The sequence below is a fragment of the Mercenaria mercenaria genome, chromosome 8, assembly GCF_021730395.1.
Source record: "Mercenaria mercenaria strain notata chromosome 8, MADL_Memer_1, whole genome shotgun sequence".
In the NCBI taxonomy this organism is placed as follows: Eukaryota; Metazoa; Mollusca; class Bivalvia; order Venerida; family Veneridae; genus Mercenaria; species Mercenaria mercenaria.
Genome location: NC_069368.1, coordinates 72768539 through 72791957, shown reverse-complemented (window position 1 = coordinate 72791957; position 23419 = coordinate 72768539). Strand labels below are relative to the sequence as shown.

Genomic DNA, 23419 nt, shown 5'->3' with positions numbered 1-23419 from the left:
TTACTACATCTGTTCCTTGTGTACTTACCTCTTCCTGCAGTTTTTAACCAGGTTTTCATAGAAAACCAGTTATTAGATTTGGGTATGTCGTCAGGCGGGCAGGCTTCAAACTTGGTTTCCGCACAATAACTTTAGTTTGGAACAAGCTATAGACATCAAACTTGGCCTGTAGATAGATGATAAGGAGGCGAATCTTGGGATTGCATTTGGGTCAAGGTCAAGGTCGCTGTTGCTAAAAATAGCAAAATTGGTTTCCGTACAATAACTTTAGTTTTCATTGATGTATTGAAATTAAACTTGGCCTATAGGTAGCTTATAGAAAAAACAAGGTTGGGATTGTATATGGGGTCATTTGGATCAAGTTCAAGATCAGGATAACTTATTTAATCTTCATACTTAGAAAATTCCACGGTGGCCCATTGGTCTAGAGCGTTGGGCCAAAAGCTACTTTTTAGTCATAGGGACGGAAGGGCGTCTGTTCAAATCCTTCTGAGATCCAGAAGAAAATTTTTTTTTTTTTTTTTTTTTTTTTTTTTTTTTTTTTTTGTCAAGGTCAAGGTCACAGTTACTAGAAATAGATTTTTTCTCTAAAAGTAGATTTTTTTCTCAGTGTGATCATCAAAAAGGTGGTTTCCGCTTTATAATTATGTCTCCAACCACACAGTGGTGTGGGAGACATATTGATTTACTCCTGTCTGTGTGTCTGTCTGTCTGTCACAAAGCTTGTCTGCACTCTAAATCGAACATTTCCACCCGATCTTCACCAAACTTGAACAAAATGTGTCTGACCATAAGACCTCGGCCAAGTTCGATAACTAGCCAAATCATCTCAGGCACTTTGGAATTATGGCCCTTGAATTACCGAAAAATCCTCATTTCGCATGCACTTTCATACAGGCAAAACGTACCCTATACTACTAATTAGTAGTATAGGGTGCATTTTGCCTGCACAAAAGCGCATGCAAAATTAGTAGTATAGAGTACGTTTTGGGTGCATGAAAGCGCATGCGCAAGATGATTAGGTAGTTGTGGGAGACATGCGCTTTTCTCAAAAGCATCTCTAGTTTTAGTTTGGACTTACTGTCACCAAACTTTGTGTACAGCAAGCTTACCTGAAAAAATTAGCTTTGAATGATATTTGGGGTCACTGTTACTTAAAATAGAATAATGGTTTCCACTCAATATCTTTAGTGTGGGTACACTTATTGTCAGTATATTTGGTGTCTAGATAGCTTTTATCAAACACAAAAGGTTGGGAATGTATTTGAGGTCAATCTGATCAGGGTCAAGGCCAGTGTAGCTAAAAATAGAAAAATGGGGTCATATTTGAAATTAAAAATAGATTTTTAGCTCTACTATTCGAAGAATAAGTAGAGCTATCCTACTCACCACGGTGCGGCGTCACACCTTGGGTTAATTTTTTCGTACCAGTCCACATTTTGACAAAGTCTTTTGAGATAAAGTTTTGAAACTTTCAACACTTGTTTACCATCATCATGGCCAGTTATAGGCAAGAGCACATAACTCCATCAAGGATTTTGGCTGAATTATGGCCCCTTTTGACTTAGAAATCATGGTTAAGTATTTCGTACCAGTTCATATTTTGACAAAGTCTTTTGAGATAAAGCTTTGAAACTTTCAACACTTGTTTACCATCACCATGTCCAGTTATAGGCAAGAGCACATAACTCCATCAATGATTTTGGCTGAATTATGACCCTTTTTGACTTAGAAATCTGGGTTAATATTTCGTACCAGTTCATATTTTGACAAAGTCTTTTGAGATAAAGCTTTGAAACTTTCAACACCTGTTTACCATCACCATGTCCAGTTATAGGCAAGAGTACATAACTCCATCAAGGATTTTGACTGAATTATGGCCCCTTTTGACTTAGAAATCTTGGTTAAGTTTTTCGTACCAGTTCATATTTTTTGTAAAGTGTTTGACATATGGCTTTGAAACTTTTATCACTTGTTTAGTATAAAAGTCTCTATCTGTAGGAAAGAGAACATATCTCTGTCATCTATTTTGGCTGAATTATGGCCCTTTTTGGACTTTGAAATTGGTTCTGTTTTCATACAGGTCCATGTTTTGTCAAAACTAGTTGACATATGGCTTTTAAACTTTGAAAACTTGTTTATCATTATGATTTCCATCTGTAGGCAAGAGTACATAACTATTTTGACTGAATTATGGCCCTTTTTGGACTTTGAAATCGGCTCATATATTGCCATTTAGTGCAAGACTTATCGAAATCAAAGTAATACAGGAACATTGTTTGTCTAATCTATTTATTTCTTTTGTCTGAATATCTGTGGAAATATTTTGACCCCATTCTTCAATCAATTCTTCGAATAGTCGAGCGCGCTGTCATCGGACAGCTCTTGTTAGGCTTTGGAATGGAAGGGTGTCTGTTCAAATCTCACTGAGATGCAAAAAGTTTTTTTTTCTTTTTTCGTTTTTTGTTTGGTGACATAAAGGTCATTTAAATGCCATTGGGTAAATAAAAATAGAAAAATACGGTCATAGTTATAATAAAAAAATATATGTATAATAGAATATGACCATATTTTTAAAGAACCTATAGGCATGATGCAATTGAAAACCTGGTTTTCAGGGAATTTCCACGTTTCTTGTTATACAATTCAAATGGTACATAATGTATATCACCAACATGTCAATTGGACTTTTATGTCCAGTTATTGATTTTTTCAGTTATGCCCCTTCCTTGGACCTAATCATGTGACATTTAGATCAGTACCCTGTGTGGGCAACTCCTACAGTTTCCATCCAATTCAAATGACTTGTGGTATACATTGTCAACATGAAGTGGATATATTGATATTTTCAGGACTTTCATGTCCAACTATTACTTTTTGAGTTGTTGGGGCTTTTATGTGAAAATATTTTGTTGGGGTTTATGGCAGTAAGAGAGGGAGTGTGTGCCCCTCTTTTATCTTTGTGCTTTATGATATCAAGCATTTTCTGGGGGCGTGTGTCTCACAATGTTGATATCATACTTTTTAGCTCGACTATTCGAAGAATAAGTAGAGCTATCCTACTCACCACGGCGTCGGCGTCGGCGTCACACCCTGGTTAAGTTTTTCGTACCAGTCCACATTTTGACAAAGTCTTTTGAGATAAAGCTTTGAAACTTTCAACACTTGTTTACCATCACCATGTCCAGTTATAGACAAGAGTACATAACTCTGTCAAGCATTTTGACTGAATTATGGCCCCTTTTGACTTAGAAATCTTGGTTAAGTTTTTCGTACCAGTTCATATTTTGACAAAGTCTTTTGAGAAAAAGTTTTGAAACTTTCAACACTTGTTTACCATCACCATGTCCAGTTGTTGGCAAGAGTACATAACTCCATCAAGCATTTTGGTTGAATTATGGCCCCTTTTTGACTTAGAAATCTTGGTTAAGTTTTTCGTACCAGTCCACATTTTGACAAAGTCTTTTGAGATAAAGCTTTGAAACTTTCAACACTTGTTTACCATCACAATGTCCAGTTGTAGGCAAGAGTACATAACTCCATCAAGCATTTTGACTGAATTATGGCCCCTTTTGACGTAGAAATCTTGGTTAAGTTTTTCGTACCAGTTTATATTTTGTGTAAAGTGTTTGACATATGGCTTTGAAACTTTTAATCTTGTTCAGTATAATAGTCTCTATCAATAGGCAAGAGTACGTAACTCTCTCGTCTTTTTGGCTGAATTATGGCCCTTTTTGAACTTGGAAATTGGTTTTTGTTTTAAAATATGTCCATGTTTTGTCAAGACTATTTGACATTTTGGTTTTTAAAACTTTAAACACTTGTTTATCATTATGATTTCCATCTGTAGGCAAGAGTACATAACTCTGACAACTATTTTGACTGAATTATGGCCCTTATTGGACTTTGAAATTTGTTCAGTTTTTTTTTAACAAGTCAGCGTTTTGTCAAAACTATTGAACTGTGGCTTTGAAACTTTAACACTAGTTTATTCAACATGATTTCCATCTGTAGGCAAGAGTACATAACTCTGTCAACTATTTGACAGAATTATGGCCCTTTATGGACTTGGAAATTAGTTAAATTTTTCATATAAGTCCATGTTTTGCCAGACATATAACTTAACATATTTGCCATCATGGTCACACATTGCCAGTTAGTGCAAGACTAAAACGAAATCCACAAATACAGGAACATTTTTTGTTTATCCATTTTTTTGTTTAGTCTGAAAAACTATGGAAATATTTTGACCCCATTCTTCAATCAATTCTTCGAATAGTCGAGCGCGCTGTCATCCGACAGCTCTTGTTGTAAGATAAGTTCAGTTTAGAGGATTATATTTGTTTTCTTTTTTATGCATTTAAGAGAGGCAGCAGAAACGTGACGAGCTGAGGCGACAGCAATACCCACCACAAACTAAGCTTCCACCATCTGATCCAAGAAGGGAAGCGCCAGAGCCAAAGAGGACACCACCGGAGCCTAAACATGCTCCTCCAGTTGCACCAAAACCAGAAAAACCAAGACCTTCGCCTCGAGGTCCATCATCTGTGGATGATAATGCTTCACTGGACAGGGAACTGACAGGTTCTCTTAATGACTCATTTGACGATGTCCCAGATAGGAAAAGCCGAATGGAGAAAATACATGCTGTAGCAACACCTCTGGCTGCATTAATGCAGTCAAAAAGGGAACATGAACAACATGAGGAAGAACATCAAAGAGAAGAAGCTAGAGATCACAGAGATGATCGTCTTAGAGAGGATCGCCATAGAGATGATTACCGTGATGACACTGATCATGACCGCTCATATGATCATGAGGTTGGTAAAAATAGTCAGACTAATCAAACTAACAGAGCCTATAAACCTGACAGAACTGACAGTGGTAAAGGTGAACATTATACACAAGTTAATGGTACTAAAATGGTCAGAAAGAGCAAAAGTATGGGGGATAAAAGTTACTTGTTTTCATATCCAGCATCATCTTTTGAATCTGTTATTTCACATGGTGACTATGATACCAGTAAAGATTGTCTTGAAGGGATAAATAGTAGGGTTGGGAGTGTTCAAACTTTAAAAAAGAATGACAAAAATTCCAAAGATATAGAGTCCAAACCGCTTTCTCACTGTGTTTCAGCAGAAGTAATATATTCAGAAATACCTAAAAGCCATTATGATGAAATTGGTCCACCAAAATCTGAAGGTATCTATGCAGAAATTGATGAAGTTAAAAATGAAGTAGAAAAAATGAGGAATGATCAGTCTAATACAAATGATTTATATGCAGAAATTCCTGATATAAATGACAAAATTCAACAGAAGCATGAAAAACCTTTATCTGAAATAAAAATTCATGGTAGGAAAAGTAAGTATTTTAAAGAAAACCAGAAGTCTGAAACCAACCAAAACACAAACCTTCCTTCAAACCAATCCATGTCACTTAAATCCAAAACTAAACAACAGGCCAAACCATTTAACTTGTTAGAGAATGTCAAAGAAAATTATGAGACTAAAGACACATCAGGCGTCATGCCAAAGGACTTACAAGGGTCCAGTTCACAAGATTTGTTAAAAGCCAAACTTAAAGTGTCTGCTCAAATGCCAGTTTATGCCAAAATTAATAAACAGAAGAAAGTAAGTAATGAAAAAACTGCCAAAACAGGTACCCATTTAAGTGACAAAACAGGTACCAAATTAATTGAAAAAACAGTTATGACTTCAACTGACAAAACAGAGTTCAATGTATCTGTCAAAACAGATGCCAGTTCAATTGAAGCTTGTCAAGAAGACAATAATTTAGTGCTACAAGAGGGCAAAGATTTAAAAGAAGAACTGAAAATGTATATTCTGACTCCTGAAAAGGTCAGTAGAAATCCACAAAGTTTGAAAACCCCAGTTTATGCTGATGATAATACAGCAGTTAGTCCTTACAGAACTGCTTTGAATGAGGTTTATAGTCCAGAAGATGTAAATACTGATATAAGATCTGAACTATATAGTAATCAAACAGTTTTTTCTGTCGAAAGGGCAGAAACACAGAAGGAAATAACAACAGTGATATTAAATGTTAATGACAGTCAAGAAACAAAAGAAGTTCATCATTTTAAGCCAGAGCCATCAAAATGTGTTCATAGAAATGAAGGTCTAAACTCTGATGTAGATAATCATATTAAGCAACCAGAAAACATTGTTAAAGTTTTGTCTCTGTCTTCATTAGAAGATGGAGAATCTGTCCATAATACTTCTTATGTCATTTCGGATCCTGAACAAGGGGTTATTTCAGAGCTAGAGACAGAAGGGGTTGAAATGGATATAATGAAACGTGTAGAAAGTAGCTCATTGTCATGCCTGTATAAACTCACCTTTGATGATAATTCAAATAATGGAACAGAAAGCTTAAAGCTGGATGATGAGGAATTAGAAAGATTCAGTGCTCTTTCAAGTGCATCTAGCGATTTAGACTTAAAGGGAACAAAATTAAATGTAGAGGACAAAGGTGCTTTTAAGATAGAAACAGGCAGTAGTCATTATGAGAACTTCTTATCACATCAAAGGCATTCTATGGATGATGACTTGGAGAGGTTTAACACAATATCTACAGACTCAAGTGAATTTGAAGGTGCTGTTGAAGAAAAATCCTTACAGTCTGGTACAAATTTAGTTGTTCCATCAGTAGCTTTAAAATCTAAAAAGAAAACAGGAGCAAACAGACATGACATCAGTAATTTGAATAAAAGCAAAGAGAATGAAATTTCCCCAAATATTAACCAAGACAACCAGAATGTTAGACTAGTTGGAGTGAGTCAGAACAATTTACAAAGCTGTCCTAGTGGTAGTGCTGAAAAACAAATACCGGATGTAAAACAGCGATCAATAAACAAAAAAGAACAAAGTTTTGAGGACTTTGGAAGAATTTGTAGTGAAACGAGTGAAAATGACAATAACAAAAACAAACCTAAAAATTCATTTGAAATAGAAGTTTACGATGAAGAACCATATAACCGACATAGAGTTAAAGTAGTTCATAAAGATTTTCAATCAGAACCTAAATCTGAAGATGTGAACACTAATGGTAGAGAAACAATGGATTTTTTTCAGAAACCAAAACTTTTTGATGGCAGCATTTTGTATTCACCATCCCAAGAAACTTCTCTTAAGGCACAAAATGTATTAAATGAAAACTTTTTTAATGAAAATTTTGGGGGTAATGTAGTGTCAGAGGAACATAAAGACAAGGACAAACTAGCCAATCACAGTGCAGATGAAAGTGTGAATGATCATGAGATGCAAGAATCACTTACGCTGACACCAGAAGTTAAAAAGGTAAAGAAAGAATCTAATGGTAAGCAACAGATGGTTACAGCTGTGGTTGAAATTTCTGCAACAGAAAAGGAAAAGAGTAAACTGGAATCTTTGTCAGTAGAATCAATGAAAGAAGAAGCTTACACACCAGTTAAATTTGATTTATATCCAGATACTAAACAGGATTTACATATTGATACAGATAAAATTAAAAAGCGGTTGGTTTTCCAGTCTGAAACTGATGAAAGACCAATCAAAAGATCTGAAACTCCAATAATTCAAGGAAGTAAAGTGTTTATTGAAGAGAAAATGAGTGAAAAGAATAATGAAGAAATAGGACAGCAATCTCCATATCCTGTTGTATTAAAAGATAAAGGTGAAACTTTAAGAATTGACAAAGCAAGCCATGACAAAGCATTTAAAAGGGAGTTGTCTGAATCTGAAGAAGGCCATTTAGCCCAGAATGCCTCCTTGTTGACACCTTATTCAACAGAGTCAAAGAGTAAGCCTGACATCTCTAAAAAGAGTTTATATGATACTTCTGATAACATTGATGCTACAGTAAGTGATGAAAGAATACCGGAAGTACAACAACCAGCTCTGTCACATAACCTTGCAACAAAATCCAGAATAAAAGAGACAAATTCTGTTAAAGAAAATGTTTATACTGTAAGTAATAAAGATGAAAATTCAAATGCACAAAAACAGGTTCCAAAACAAGCACAAAATACATATAAATTCAAAAATAAAGATGAAAATACCTTAAAGAATAGTGAGAAAAGTCCAGTTGTTATCAAAGATAGCAAAGTTTTCACAGATAATAAGCATTATTCTGGTGGTACATTTAGTAAAAGAATGTCTGTTATGTCAACAGAAAATATAGGAAAAGATGATCATGCTCTATTAACAGAAACTGATAAACTAGAAGATACAGAACAAAGCTGTGATATAATAATGGGCAACATCAAATCATTTCAGAACCCAGAAATCCATGGAAAAAAGTCAGTTCTCCCTGAAACTGTTGATAAAGACAATAAAAAACACCCTTCAGAAATTTACAGAAAATTCAATAAAGAAAAACCTGATGACACTATTTATACTAGTACTCCAAATACTAGTTCAGATGTTATTGACCAGAGTTCAAAACCTAAAGACAGATCTGTCACCAATGCTGATCAAAGCTTTGAAAGTACAACTTCTTCTGCCAGCCATGTATTACATCATGCACAAGGGCAAAAGAAGAAAATTCTGCCTGGTGTAATTCATATGATTAATCCATGCCCCTCTGGTTGGATTGAAGGAGGCCTTAAATCCTCACCACAGAAGACAAATGTAAAGAAGAAAGAAAAAGCATCTAAATATATTGTATCTGTTTTAGACTTTGAGCCACAAGACACCACAAAGTCGACTGATCTGTCCCTTTCTTATCTTGATACAAATTTAACTGGTACTGAAGCAGACGGAAAAGATGATAATGATATTGAGAAAAGTGTAGATGAACAAGATGATCCAATAAAAATGCTTGAAAATGCTCAACAAGTAGATTTGTTATGCCAGAGAGTTTGGAAGAAATATATAAAAAGTGGGAAACCTAATGTACAAGGAACTGATAGTCAAGGAAAAGATGGGGATGATGAAAATGAAAAGGATGAAGAGTTTCAAACTTTAATTGAAAAGGGACCTTGGAGTGATCAGCCAATGGTCAAGTCAGAAGAGTCAAGTTTGGAAACTCAATTTAATAGAGAACTGAAGGAAAAAGATGAAGAAATAAAAAGTGTAAGTGATGAGCTGGAAACAAGTGATGGAGCTATCACTAATGAAGTCAGGGTTTTAGATAATGCAGAGTGCTCTGATGAAATGCACTTGAACAAAGTTGCCCACAGAAATGACCTCCCTGAAACAATGGGTAATGAATGTTTGCAAGACAAGGAAAATGCAGAAATGGAAAACAAATTTCAAAGTGAAGATCACTTACATTTACAAGCTGAAATATCAGAGACTTCAGTAGATTTAACTAATAATGCAACTGATCAAGATGTGCTAGATTGTGTGAAAACTGACAAATTACAAACAGAAGTTTTAAAAGTAGAAAAAGATAATTACTTGGCATTAAACGATCGGCAAACCTTGCACTCAAAGTTAGAATCATTAGGTCTTGGTGATGTGCAAATAGATGAAGATTCACTGAATCATCAAAGCTTAGAATTACAACATATTGATTTTAATGTTGAAGAAAAATCTGATTCTGATTCTGATTCTGGACCAAGTGAAACAGATTCTGAATCTGGAGACGAGATAGAACTTGCATGTTTTGAAATGCCTGGATTAACTGTAAATCCAGAGTCTGATGGTTTTAGTAGTGAAGATTATTATAAAGATGTTAATGCAATGCAACAGTTTGCCATAGATTGCAGTTTTGAAGATGTCAAGTCATATAAGATGGGAGAGAAAGAACAGGAAAGTACCTCAATACTATGTGAATGCAATTTCAAAAATTTTGATCATGGAATGGGAGCATGTGAATTGCACAAAACAAACAGAAGTGCTGATGGTTTACATGACAGTAAAGTTCCAGACATAATTGATGATACTCCACACATTCCAGTTAGGTCGAATCTAAAAACCAAAGCTAAAAGTGAACCAAATTTGTTAGAAAGGCGCGTTCGGTTTGAAGAAAATTTACCTGTTTACAAATCAAGTAACAATTTAGGATTGCGGAAACATTTGTTTGCCAATAGAGGAACTGATTGCAATGAAGATGAAAAAATGAAATATATTGAAGACTTCATTACATGCTTATTTGATACAGAGCCAAGAAATATCGGCTTAGCCAGTTCAAGATCAGATGACACCATTTCTTCAAATCTAATTGGTAATGATAATGCAATAGGTTGTGAAACAGTGCTAGGTGATGATAGGGATCTAGGTGATGACAGGATTCTAGGTTATGACAAGACAGTGGGTAATGGCAGACCAATACGTGATGACAGACCGCTAGGTGAGGACAGGCCACTGGGTGAAGACAGGTCACTATCTGACAGGGCAGAGGATTATAACAAGCACATAGGTGATGACGGGGCACTGAGTGATGGTGACAAATGTAGTAAACTGGACTCTTCTACCAGAAAATCTCCAAAAATCATTAAGCCTGTTTCTGGTGGAAAGTCAGCTTCAGGTGCAAGACCAACATTAGTCAGGGTTTCTACACAACAGAGAGCTACCAGTGAAAATATACCAATAGTGATTAAAAGTAGTCAAACAAGAAAAAATGAAGATAACATTATTCCAACTATATTGCTAACATCCCCAACAGGAGAGATAAATTTCTCAGAAAATATAAATAAAAAGAATAGTTCTGATAGTTTTAGAGAAAGTTGTCCAGAAATATCTATGGATAAAGACAATAAAACGAGTGACAAAGCTGAAACTTCCAGAGAAACGGGTTATGCTGAGCCTGAAAACCCTGATTTTTCCTATTCTGCTTCGTGTGTTGCAGAACTAAAAACTGAAAAAGCTAATATATGTAGGGACAATGACCAGTTAAGAGAAAATAGTTCTAATCAGGATGAAAAGATAGATGTTGTCAACAGAGTTAACGCTGCTTTCACTGCAGTAAATGATTTGAATGGAAAAGGTCCTGTTGATAGTTCTGCAAACAAAGCTGAACTGTCAGAAACTAATTCTCAAATATCATGTGCCTCAGTTATGAAAGACTCGCAAAGTGCAGAAACAGAGTTGAGCAGGAACCATCATAAAAATAAAAAACATTTACCTTCTACAAGCAAGCCAAGAGATCAAGTAACTAAATATACATTCACTGTTAATGAAGACTCAGACTCTGAATGTCCGAAGATTAAGACGGTGACATATGAGTATGTGACAGAATATAAACTGAATAATGTGAAAATCCAATATCAACAGAATAGAAAAACACAAACTGATCATCAGGTACCAAGGTTTGATGATGAATCAGTTGAGAATTGTGATAATGGTAAAAGTGTTATAAAAGAAGTTGTTAAAGATGTGAGACAAGCAGGTAGAAAAACAATAGAGACAGATAAAAATGAGACAAATATAGTAGTTGAAGAAGTGATTGAAAAGTCTTTATGTTATCCTTTAGGTCCAAGTCATGGAAAACCATCCTGTCATAGCAGTACATCAGATTTAGATGAAAACATTGAAGAGAAAGTTGAAAAGTCTGTAACAGTTGCAAACTTACCAACGTGTGATATGGAAACTCAGCATATCTCTATTGGTGTTGCAAACAAAGAAAAAGAAGAAAAGAAACAGGTCAGCAGGGACTGTATTGATAAGAAAAAGGATATAAAAGAATCAGTCTTTCTAAAAGGTAATGACAAGAAAATAATTGAACACAATGCTGAGAAATATATTTGGCAGTCCTGCCAAACTAAAATCCCTTTTCACTCAAGTGTGCCAACTTCTAAAATGTTACTCAGTGAGGAAAATCTTAATAAAGAAGCTAACCTCAAGAAAAACTGGACACTTTGTTATGGAGAAAGCTCGTATCCTCAAGGACATGTTCCTAAATATTCTGAGTCTATTCATGATAAGTTTGACAAAAGTTTTGCAAGCTTACCATCAGGTAAGGAAAACCCTTCTATTGAAATGAATGAAGGTAATGCATTAGAATCTGACAGAGGTATGGATGAAAACTTTCTTCAAAATAATACAACTGTTGAAGAACTTCAGAGTAATAGTGCACCAGATCAACAGGAAAATTTGCAAGGAAAACATAGGCTGAGACAATTTTGTAAAAGAAAACTACTGAAGAGACATAAACATGTTGAGGAATATTTTCCTGATGAAACTCAGGAATTAAGTGGTTTAAGTGAAAATGACCATAAAGATAGACAGAAATTTGAAATTGATGATGAACAAACAAATGCTGGAGGCTTGCAGAGTAGGGATATAAATACTGGTAATTCCTATGGAAAAACTGAAATATATTCTCGTGTTAGAAGACACAGTGATGATGGGGAAACAGTCCTGGCTGCTTTGATGCAAGAAAAGTTTCCAGAAATTAATGTACATGATCAGGCAAATGAGACGATGTTTGTTGTTCAAGCTGTAGCAGCTATTGCACTTGGCGCAGTGCTTGTGTTTTTGTTGCCTTATGTGGGATAAATAAAATGAACTGACCGTATGTCAGATGCCTTACTTTGGGGGTAAAATTGTCTTAAGTCTTTAAGGAGAAAGTTAACCTTTAATAACAAAATGAAATAACATAGCTCTTAAGATAATACTCTTTTTATGGAAGATTTGATACTGATACTGAAATGAAATGGTTATTAAATCTTCAGTTTACATGGAACATTAACAAAATGAAATTGAGAAAGAATAAAAAGGTGGATCAAGACATAAATTGTACTTTTCATAAGAGTAAAATAAAATACATGCTTTATACATGGGAAAGAGTGGATAAACTGGTAATTATATACCCTTAGATAAGACAAATCTTAGTTCTGATCCATAATGTAGTTAGAATTAAGACTGTCTTGTGTCAGAGGGCATTTACCATAATTTTGTTATTTTGTTGCATAATTTTAGATGATACAGTCTGTCTTTTAGTTTGTCCGTCTGCATTGAAAGTGGCATTTGTTGTCTTCTTGCAATCTTTATGTGATAAAGTTTTGGAAAGAAAGTTTTAATAAAATGATTATTATCATTCAATATATGATATAATGGTGTTCTACTATAAGCAAAATTTAAAAATAATGATAATGATGTCAAGGTTATTGAGATGTCTGTTTAATCGTGAAGCTCACTTGTAAAACATGATGATGCTATATAATTATATGACTTAAATATATGAGCCGTGCCATGAAAAAATCAACATAGTGGGTTTGCGACCAGCATGGATCCAGACCAGCCTGCGCATCCGCGCAGTCTGGTCAGGCTCCATGCTGTTCGCTTTTAAAGCCTATTGGAATTGGAGAAACTGTTAGCGAACAGCATGGAGCCTGACCAGACTGCGCGGATGCGCAGGCTGGTCTGGATCCATGCTGGTCGCAAAGCCACTATGTTGGTTTTCTCATGGCACGGCTCAATTATCATTGATAAATGTAACTATCTACATGTATATAAAACATTAACTTATTTATGATGTATTATAAATGTGATATTTAAATATGTTTACTTAAAGAATGTGTTTACACACATTTTTATTTACAATCTTTATCCAGCATACAAATGTAATGTGCAATATGTAAATTTATTTATTTGATATACAACTGTTCGAAATCTGTCTCAGTTTTAGTGTCCATTTTGTTCATCTAATGCTAATATTATTGTAAACCTGTCTCATCCATTTCTGAAGTACATAACTGTTATCTGTCTCAGATGTTAAATTAAAAGGAAATGTTCTAGTATCAAGATGGTCTATGATGCTTAATGAAATTTTATTTGCTGATATGTTCAAATTTTTGTATCTATATTTTTTTGTTATATATAGAAATTATATATAAACCTAATATATTTAACTTGTGAGGATGTTACTAGTAGTTAACCCATAACTGTATGTTTGGGTCAAAAATTTATGATCACTTAAGCACTTTATTCCATTTTATGACCTTACTAAAAATATATAGGTTTTCAGACTTTTAAAATCTATCTAATAAAAAAGATTTAAAAAAAATTTAAATGTTAATAGCAAAAAAAATCTGAAGTGTTATATGCCACGATGTGACATTCAGGTACAAAAGTTTCAGGCTGTAACATTGTTATAAAATATTAAATAGTACATCATTCAGTGCTTTAAAGTAAAAAAAAAAACAAAACTAGCTAAAAATAAAAAGAAACACAGATAATTGAAATAAAATCATTTAGCTGCCATTTTAATTTTTTACAATTTTTTTGTATAGACTAACAATAATTGTGCGTTTTTGTATTTCTCTTTCCTTGACATTAAGTAAGGAATTTATGCCACTACTGCACTAGAATAGATTTTATTCATTCAGGAGAAAAATGTGACCTTTCAGTATATAATGAATTGAATACCTAGGCTTGTCTGAAATTATAGTTTTTGTAAAGAAGATGCATTGGGAAAAGTTTCCTACCATTAAATCAAATGAAACTCAGAATAGAACATTTCAGCTTTAATGTGGATTGCTACTTAAGTATATTGTTGATCTAATCATACAGTCATTACAGAAAGATGTAGGTGTTAGGATCCACATATATAAATATAATATTCCATATATGATAACAATGTTATTAAAATCTCTTAATTGAAACTGATTTTCTGATACTTTGTATTCAAGCCTTTGTCAGTTGGAAGATAACAGCAACTGTTAATGATAGGTCTCGGTTATGTTTCTATTAAATGTTTTCTGTGTTTTGGTTTAGCACAAAATTAAGGACCATTAACAGAAGAGTGAACATAATGTTAACAAAGAGATTCTGGTACTTGCATGCTTTTAAAACACCTTTTAATATAATTATGTTTGTTCCATGGCAAAGTGTAAAAGTATTATGGTCCTTAAGGGAAAATTGAAAAGAAAGTAATGTCAGCATGAACAAATATTGTTGACATTCTGGTGCATTTCATAATGATGTTGATGGACACTATATTCATTTTTAGTAGTTTTTTTTTCCTGTTAAAATTTCTGCAGAATCAATTGGGATATGTTGGTTCCCTGGTCTTAATAGGCTTGGGCACCATCCAACCCTTTTGGATTCTGAAGATGATATAACATGAAATGGGATAGTACCAATCAAGAGACAGTTTAGAGGTTGTGCATTTGACCCCGTAGCAAGGTTAATGCTGTCTTTAACTGAGAGTTGTTTCTCCTCCACATCTGATTCATGTGAGGAAGTTGTCAGCAAATTGTGCAGAACAAAGAAATATTTTTATATTTATCTTAGATAAATGGATAAATTAACTGACTACCATTACGTAACTAAGATTTTTGACAGTAGTTAATAGCAGGATACAAGCTTTGGAAATGTTTCTTGAAAAAACGTCACTTTCGTTAACTTCCACAGAAGGTTTCAGCAAAATGAAGCTATATCTCAGAAAAGTCCTTGAAGGTTAACCTTGAATATAGAAATCACAGGGTGTTCATTGTTTCAGATAATTACTGTAATTGGTAATTTATCTTTCCCTGCCATGATATTATACCACTAGTTATCTGTAATATGTTAGCATGTATTAGGAAGGTGAGTTACTGGGGTAATTTGAAACTTTTGCTTTTTCTGACAGAAAAGAATTATTGTAGAAAATAGACAAAAACATTAGGTTTGTCTCCTACGCAACTTTTGTGACACATTAGGATCATATAACTTTAGATGTACAGCCTAACACAGAGCCAAATGCATGCTTAACTTTGGCAGCTCCTAATGCTTTTGTAACCTGTAATTACCTCCCTTTCCAAATATTTTCTTGATGATAGAATTATTATAGAAACAAATAAATCAGTAATGATGGTTACAGTCTTTTTTAGAAAGTTTCTAAATTTTAGCTTATTTTGTTTCATTTTAATGGTTTCCATTCTTAAAATTGCTGCCAGTAAAAATGGCTGCTCTTCTTTTGGTTTTCAAGGGAGGTAATTGAATTCAAAGAAAGTGTTTACCATTTATAGCCAAAACTGGCATTGTTATTTTAGTGCATGAAAATGTGTCAAAATTTTGCATGCAGACTAGAAAATGATAGTTACTATTTGCATACAGAGTCGGTTTTATTCAATTTTTAGAACAGATAACATGTGTACATATTATAAATCAAGAAGACATACAACAATATAGTATATAAAAGTATTTTTTAGTCCAAGGGTTCCTGCCAAAAAATTATGTTGTTAGAATTTTTTTTGAGATGTTAACAGCGGCAAAGAAAGAATGCAGGAAATGTAGCCGCTAACACTGTGGGGTATTGGGAACCTTACACAAAAATATTTTGGCTTAAATTACTCATTTGGTGCATTCGGGTGCATTTCAAAATGAAAATGAAAATTTGTAGGGTTCAAACTGGGACTTTTGAAGCCATTATCTGTTGTGAAAATGAAAAGGTTTTGAAATATGTTGCTTTGGTGGTTATAGTAAGGGATGTGAAACATCCAGCTTATAGCCTGAGGGCACTCCCCCATGATATGCTATAATAGGATACCCTAGTCTAGATGGTCATTATGAAGATGATGACAAGTTACATTTAATGATATTGGACTGGTCTTTGATACAAGAGGGATTGTTAATTAAAGTAGATGATAGATTTTTAACTGAACAAAAAACAATTGCATGGAAACAAATGCAAACTTGTTACCAACAAGTCTGTTTTTTTGAGGAAATAACAATTTTGTCTGGTTGACTTCATATTTGTGACTGTTTATTTAGACCCTGTGTAGGATGCTATTCTCGTAATTTTTTTAGAAATAAACTTAAGAACCACTCAGGTTTACTGAAAAAGCTGTTTTACAATGTTTTTAGAATCTCCTCTACAGTAGTGATCATTATGTAATCTATTTGTGTAAGGTATTCATTGAACCCAAGTTGGTTTACATAATAAAATGAAAGTCTTAAATATAATTGAAGTAATAAGAAATAATATAAAAATATATTTAAAGAAATTACTTTACAATTTTAGACATATTTTATTTTCAAGTTTTATAGGTGCTTATGTCTGTTATTGCCTGATATATATTGCCAAAATGTATCCAATTTGTTAAAATGATAATTCATAAAACAATACCACTTTTTTTTAGCTTTTACATAATGTGAAAGTCACTAGTTCTGATTTGACAAGGAGACTTCGACCTTGAATTTTAAAGATTGTATGTCTGCAGATGGTTACATTGTCAGTCTGAACAAAAAGAAAAGGTTCTTTACAAAAAAGACTTAAATTTGGGTTCTGCAACCTGAGACAGTAATCCAGGTGCTCGCTCGTGATGAAATAGTGCACGGAGGGGCACCTGGGGTCTTCCTCCACCATTAAAGCTGGAAAGTCGCCATATGACCTAAAATTGTGTCGGTGCGACGTTAAACCCAACAAAATAAAATAAATAAACTGAGACAGTAATATTGATCTCATTTATGTAACAATGGTGTCTGCAATCTGAGCCAGTAATTGATCTCATTTATGTAAGAATGGTTAAATAGCATCTGTACTTTCTCAAGGTCAAGTACGAGAAATGTGAAATATTAGAATCTGGTGGTTTCAGTAACGGAAAGTTCTGGCGAAAATGGGTTAGATAAAGAAACAGAACAACCAAGCAAAATATTAGCAGACTTGGTTTGGTTGAGTAATTTCATGGGAGGTAATAAAATGTGCAACACTCCTCATGCCTCCTAGCACGTTCATGCGGGACTCTATTATATATTTAAATTGAAATCTTTTTAAGTAATTTTTTGTAACAGAAGATTTATCGAAGTAGGCAAAAAGTTAAAGAAATTATATCTAATAAATTTGGGCTAAATTCCAAAATGTAAAACATGATAGGAAAGAGAAGAATGGCAGTCAAACAAGATATGTCTTACTTAACCCTGACCATGCTGGACACCATTGATTCTGCCTTTGCGACCAGTGTAGATCATGATCAGTCTGCACATCTGTGCAGTCTGACCAAGATCTGCACTGTTCGCCATTCAGTCAATATCTTTTTGGTAAAGCACCCTTTTAACAGCTAATGATACTGTCCAAATTGAAAGATGAACAAGTTCATTACAGAAATTTAGCAGGGTAAGAGTTAAAAGGTTAAATAAAAAGTGGTATTCTTTTTTGACTTGTATTTATACAGTTTTAATACTTGTTTTGCAACAGTTTTATGCTGTAACTTTTATTTATAGTTAGATATTGCTTGATGTTAGTTTTTGTTTAGTCCATATTCCGAGTGCATGCATATTGTGATGCTTTGTTTTAACATCCACCTTAACTTATTTTAGATCCTTTTTGAATGCAACGACTTAAACATATTTATATTTACTAATGTTAACTTTTTATCATAGTAATGTTAACTCAGTGTCATATACATTAAGTTCATTATTGTTCAATAAAGTTTTTACATTGATAATGTGTCTGTAATCTTTTAACACCATGAAGTTTACTAACAAACTATATATCTTCACTCTAATGTAGCCTTGTAGACTCAAAGCACTAATATATTCACTCGAATGGACTAAACAATCACCTTTCATCCAAGTGTCATTTGCTAGTGACGTTACAAGTTCCCTCAGAAAGGCTTCAGAATGCTAAAGTGATATACAGAAATGCATTTTAATTCATATTTTGTCAAGTATTTAAAGTTAGAAGAAAAATATGTTGACATTAGGTGTAAATGTAATATGCTGATGACAATAGCTCTTCTTCAAATTTGATATATTGAAGGTTTGGTAATTATGCAGGAAGGGGTTTATTCTTGCTTACACAGTAAACTGCTAGTACATGTAGACCAAGGTCACAAGGGGATGTGTAAAATGCTCAAAATATTGAGGGTTTCATTGAAGTAAATAAACAAAATCAAAGAAATCTGGTGGCTTCCACATTAATTGCAGGAATAAGACTGTGTTAAGTCAAGCTAGGTGCTTGAGTGAGCACTGTTTAATTGTGTTTGCACATTTTGTAACTTGTGAATTTAAAACATTTCTGAATCTCAGCAAGGCTTGAAATATTATGTCCAAAAACATAAGCAGTCACAAAATTGTTGCAAGGAGAATTAGACTGCAGAAGGTATATGAAGTTTGGAATTGTTGGAATCGAACTGATGAACAAAGATCTTCTATCTTCTGTAAATGATTATTATTTAGTATAGATACCTTTACTACCAGTAAGTACTTTGCATGGTTTCCTTGGTAATTACTGTGTACATGTAAAAAATAAGTCTTTTTGAGGGAACTGCATTAAATGACCTAGCACAGTTTGCCATTGAACATTACACCTACTAACTCAACTGGAGTTGTACCTGAATCTTTACTATGGCTGACTTTATGTAGCCTTCTGTTTATTAAGGGTGACCATAATGCTGCATAGCATTATTAACAGTCTGTGACTGTAAACGAGCCTCACTCGGGGCGTTGAATTCTTCATGTATGGAAGCCATCCAGCTGGTGTACCGAAGGTTGGTGGTTCTACCCAGGTGCCTGTCCGTGATGAAATAATGCACGGATGGACACATGGGGTCTTCCTCCACCACGAAAGCTGGAAAGTCGCCACATGACCATAATTTGTGTTGGTGCGAAGTTAAGCCCAACAAAAACTAAACATAAAAAGGAACTGCAGAGGAAGATACTACTGTCTGCAGAAAACCTGAAATGAAAGTATGCTGTTTACTTAAATGGTCATTGTGTTTACTGTAGATGACCAGACTTGATTTTAGCTCACCTGAGCAGGATCTAGTCGTGATGAGTTTTAGGATCATCAGATGTCCGTTGTCCACAATTTCTCTAAAATAACATTTCCTCCTAAATCGCCAGTCTCCAATCACTAATTTCAACAAAACTTGGCAGAAATTTTTATTTGTGGTTCCCTTCCAGATCCTTCAGGTGTAAGTCATTCATGCAGAATTCTGGTTTCAATAGATCAAAAGAAAAAAAAGACAGAAAAAAATCTTCATTTCAGAAATACCTTGTTTGATTGTAAGTTAACAGACATATTCCTTGGTTGACACCCTACCTAATTTCTCCAAATTACTATGTTATGTTTAAAATCACAGCCACCACGGTTAGTTTTTCCAATATGGTTATATCAAATTCAAAATAACTGCTATGGGGCAGGGCTAGTTTTCCCTATTTGGCTACCGGTATATGGGAAATCTTCTTTAAAACTGCTAGTTAGATTTCAAAGTAATGTAACAGATGTTCCACTACATGTCATTCTGTTTCATTAATAAACAAGACATCCATGAGGTAGGTCTAGTTCTTCCTAAGTTTGAAAACTTTGAAAAACTTCTCCTCTGAAACCCCAGTCCTGATTTCAGAATCATTTTACAGCATTGTTCCTTGGGTGATTCTATACCAAATTCTTTCAGGTTCTTCTGATTTGTTTAAGGTAGTTCTGCACATTCTGATCAAATTTTTTTCTACAATGTAGAATTTGATTAAACTCGGATTTTTCAAAACTTCAGAACATACTTAGAAAATTCAGCAAATAAAAAAGGTAGGGTCGTGTGCTTGATTTTTTGCTAGACTGATTTGAAAAATTTTGACATCACGCAATTTTTCATAATGGGAGTCAATGGGAAAATCATATCTTTCATAACATTTTCGCAAATAGAAATTTTTCTACAATGTAGATTTCAACGAAACATTGTAAATAAACATGGCCTATAATTTAGTGAAATAAAATGTATAGGTCCATGTGTTTATTTTTGAGATATTTAATTAACAATGAATAAAGTGAACTGCACATTCACACTAATTTTAAGACATATTTTGGATTATTTAACATGTCAGATGTTTTAATATCATATTTTAAGTTTAGAAAAATAGTAAATGTGTCATTGTAATAAATTTACTCACAGGTTGCCATTGATTCATAAAATGATTTCATTTCCATATGCCAAATTCAGACTTTATTCTACGGTTTCCGGATAAATGACTTCACTTCCAGTTTATCAAAGGTGCAGATCTACCTTAAACTCTCAAAATCTTCTCAAACAGCTTGTCTGATTACTTGCCTGAAACAATGCCTGGAAGGGCACTAGAAGCCTTCCACCACCAGGAAAAGCTAGAAAAGTCCCTGTATCACCTAAATTGTGCTTAAGTGCCTCCAACCTCTTAAAAATAATGAAGACAAAAGCAAATCCAAACTGCTAACAGTGGTTGTCCATATTTAACAATGTTTGTCCACACAGTTTACTATGTTTGTCCACACAGTTTACTATGTTTGTCCACACAGTTTACTATGGTTGTCTGTTGACAAACCTGTTATAATTGGTATGTAATTCAATTTCAAGCTATATGGTTATATTCTACCTTGTATTAATGATTACATACTGTTACTGACAGAAGTACAAATACTGAAGTACTGTACTGCTAACTGTTACTAAGGTGAATAAACTTGTTAATAAAGGTAACAACACCCCTTAGCTAAGACAGTTGGTGGCCAACATTTTTAAATATTGATGACCAAATAACTTCAACTATGGAAGACCATACTAACAAATTTTGTGAGCAGAAGATGTGGTTCAGATGATATCAGCTTGCTAAAAATTTGCAGCATTTAATGATATAACATGTAAGTGATTTGGTGGCATATTTGTTTCAAGGAGCCTGATAGTCGACCTATGACCCCAGAAGTGATTGACCAGGACTATACGGTGCTGCCTGCACACAAACCACAGTCTGCTATGACTGACAAGGAGAAAAAAGCTTTTGCCAAGCAAGAAAAGGAGCGGATAAAGGTATGTTGTTCATGTATTACCTATTTCAGTCAGCCTGTCTTATTACTTCATTAGGTAAAGTAGGATGTATACTCAATTTCTTTTGGGAACACTTACATTCTTCATTTAATTAATTTGTGGTCACTCATTTTCCACCTGTTAAAACTCAAAAAGGCGCTTCGTACTAAAATTGGAATTCACATCTCCATCGCAAAAGTCTTCCATGTATGAGCAGATTTCTCACAAACTGCTAGGCAAAATGCTTTCTGAACACAAAAAAAAACACATAATGAGATGACCTCTCAGAATAAATAGCATAATTCTGGCTTATATTTTCTTAAAATTAAACCCCTTGTGAATTTAGAAATTTTGTTGGATGTTTAGCATACAGAAGCTGTTTTCTCATGAACTTATGGACCCAATGTTTTCAAACTTTTCATGACACCAAATCATAGAAAGAAAGAATTGTTTTACATGAAAATTAAACAGCATATAAAACATTTAAATTATTCTACAAAACCACTTGTCAATTTACTCATATATGTATTGAATTTCGGAAAGGGACTGCATGAAGGGGCCACATTTTTTGGACAGTTCAGCACCTTTAAAAACACACCATTCTTCAAAAGTTGTTACATGTCTTTGTTTTGATGCATTTGCAACATTGTACGAGTGCTTAAACATTACATAACTAGGTTAAACATCGTTTCTGACAATTGTTTACTTTTATTATGTGTCCCCCAGGAGACATATTGTTTTTGCCCTGTCCGTCCGTCCGTCCGTACGTCACACTTCATTTCCGAGCAATAACTGGAGAACCATTTGACCTAGAACCTTCAAACTTCATAGGGTTGTAGGGCTGCTGGAGTAGACGACCCCTATTGTTTTTGGGGTCACTCCGTCAAAGGTCAAGGTCACAGGGGCCTGAACATTGAAAACCATTTCCGATCAATAACTAGAGAACCACTTGACCCAGAATGTTGAATCTTCATAGGATGATTGGTCATGAAGAGTAGATGACCCCTATTGATTTTGGGGTCACTCCGTCAAAGGTCAAGGTCACAGGGGCCTGAACATTGAAAACCATTTCCGATCAATAACTAGAGAACCACTTGACCCAGAATGTTGAAACTTGATAAGATGATTGGTCATGAAGAGTAGATGACCCCTATTGATTTTGGGGTCACTCCACCAAAGGTCAAGGTCACAGGGGCCTGAACATTGAAAACCATTTCCAATCAATAAGTTATTATAACTAGAGAACCACCTGACCCAAAATGTTGAAACTTGATAAGATGATTGGTCATAAAGAGTAGATGACCCTTATTGATTATGGGATCACTCCTTCAAAGGTCAAGGTCACAGGGGCCTGAACATTGAAAACCATTTCTGATCAATAACTAGAGAACCACTTGACCCAGAATGTTGAAACTTCATAGGATGATTGTACATGCAAAGTAGATGACCCCTGTCGATTTTGGGGTCACTCCACCAAAGGTCAAGGTCACAGGGGCCTGAACATTGAAAACCATTTCCAATCAATAAGTTAGGGCTGCTGGAGTAGACGACCCCTATTGTTTTTGGGGTCACTCCGTCAAAGGTCAAGGTCACAGGGGCCTGAACATTGAAAACCATTTCCGATCAATAACTAGAGAACCACTTGACCCAGAATGTTGAATCTTCATAGGATGATTGGTCATGAAGAGTAGATGACCCCTATTGATTTTGGGGTCACTCCACCAAAGGTCAAGGTCACAGGGGCCTGAACATTGAAAACCATTTCCAATCAATAAG

At 34.4% G+C, this 23419-nt stretch overlaps 1 protein-coding gene across 5 annotated transcripts in view; it reads left to right on the top strand.

The window, feature by feature from the left end:
- The window catches only part of LOC123566097 (protein 4.1-like), an 84869-nt gene that overhangs the window by 27150 nt on the left and 34300 nt on the right, over positions 1–23419 (top strand). For all 5 annotated transcript variants that reach the window (XM_045359954.2, XM_045359952.2, XM_045359953.2 and 2 more), the window contains exons 11-12: positions 4366–4820; positions 21512–21646. In XM_045359954.2, the coding sequence (XP_045215889.2) occupies positions 4366–4820; positions 21512–21646 (590 nt within the window). The remainder of the gene's footprint in view (positions 1–4365; positions 4821–21511; positions 21647–23419) is intronic.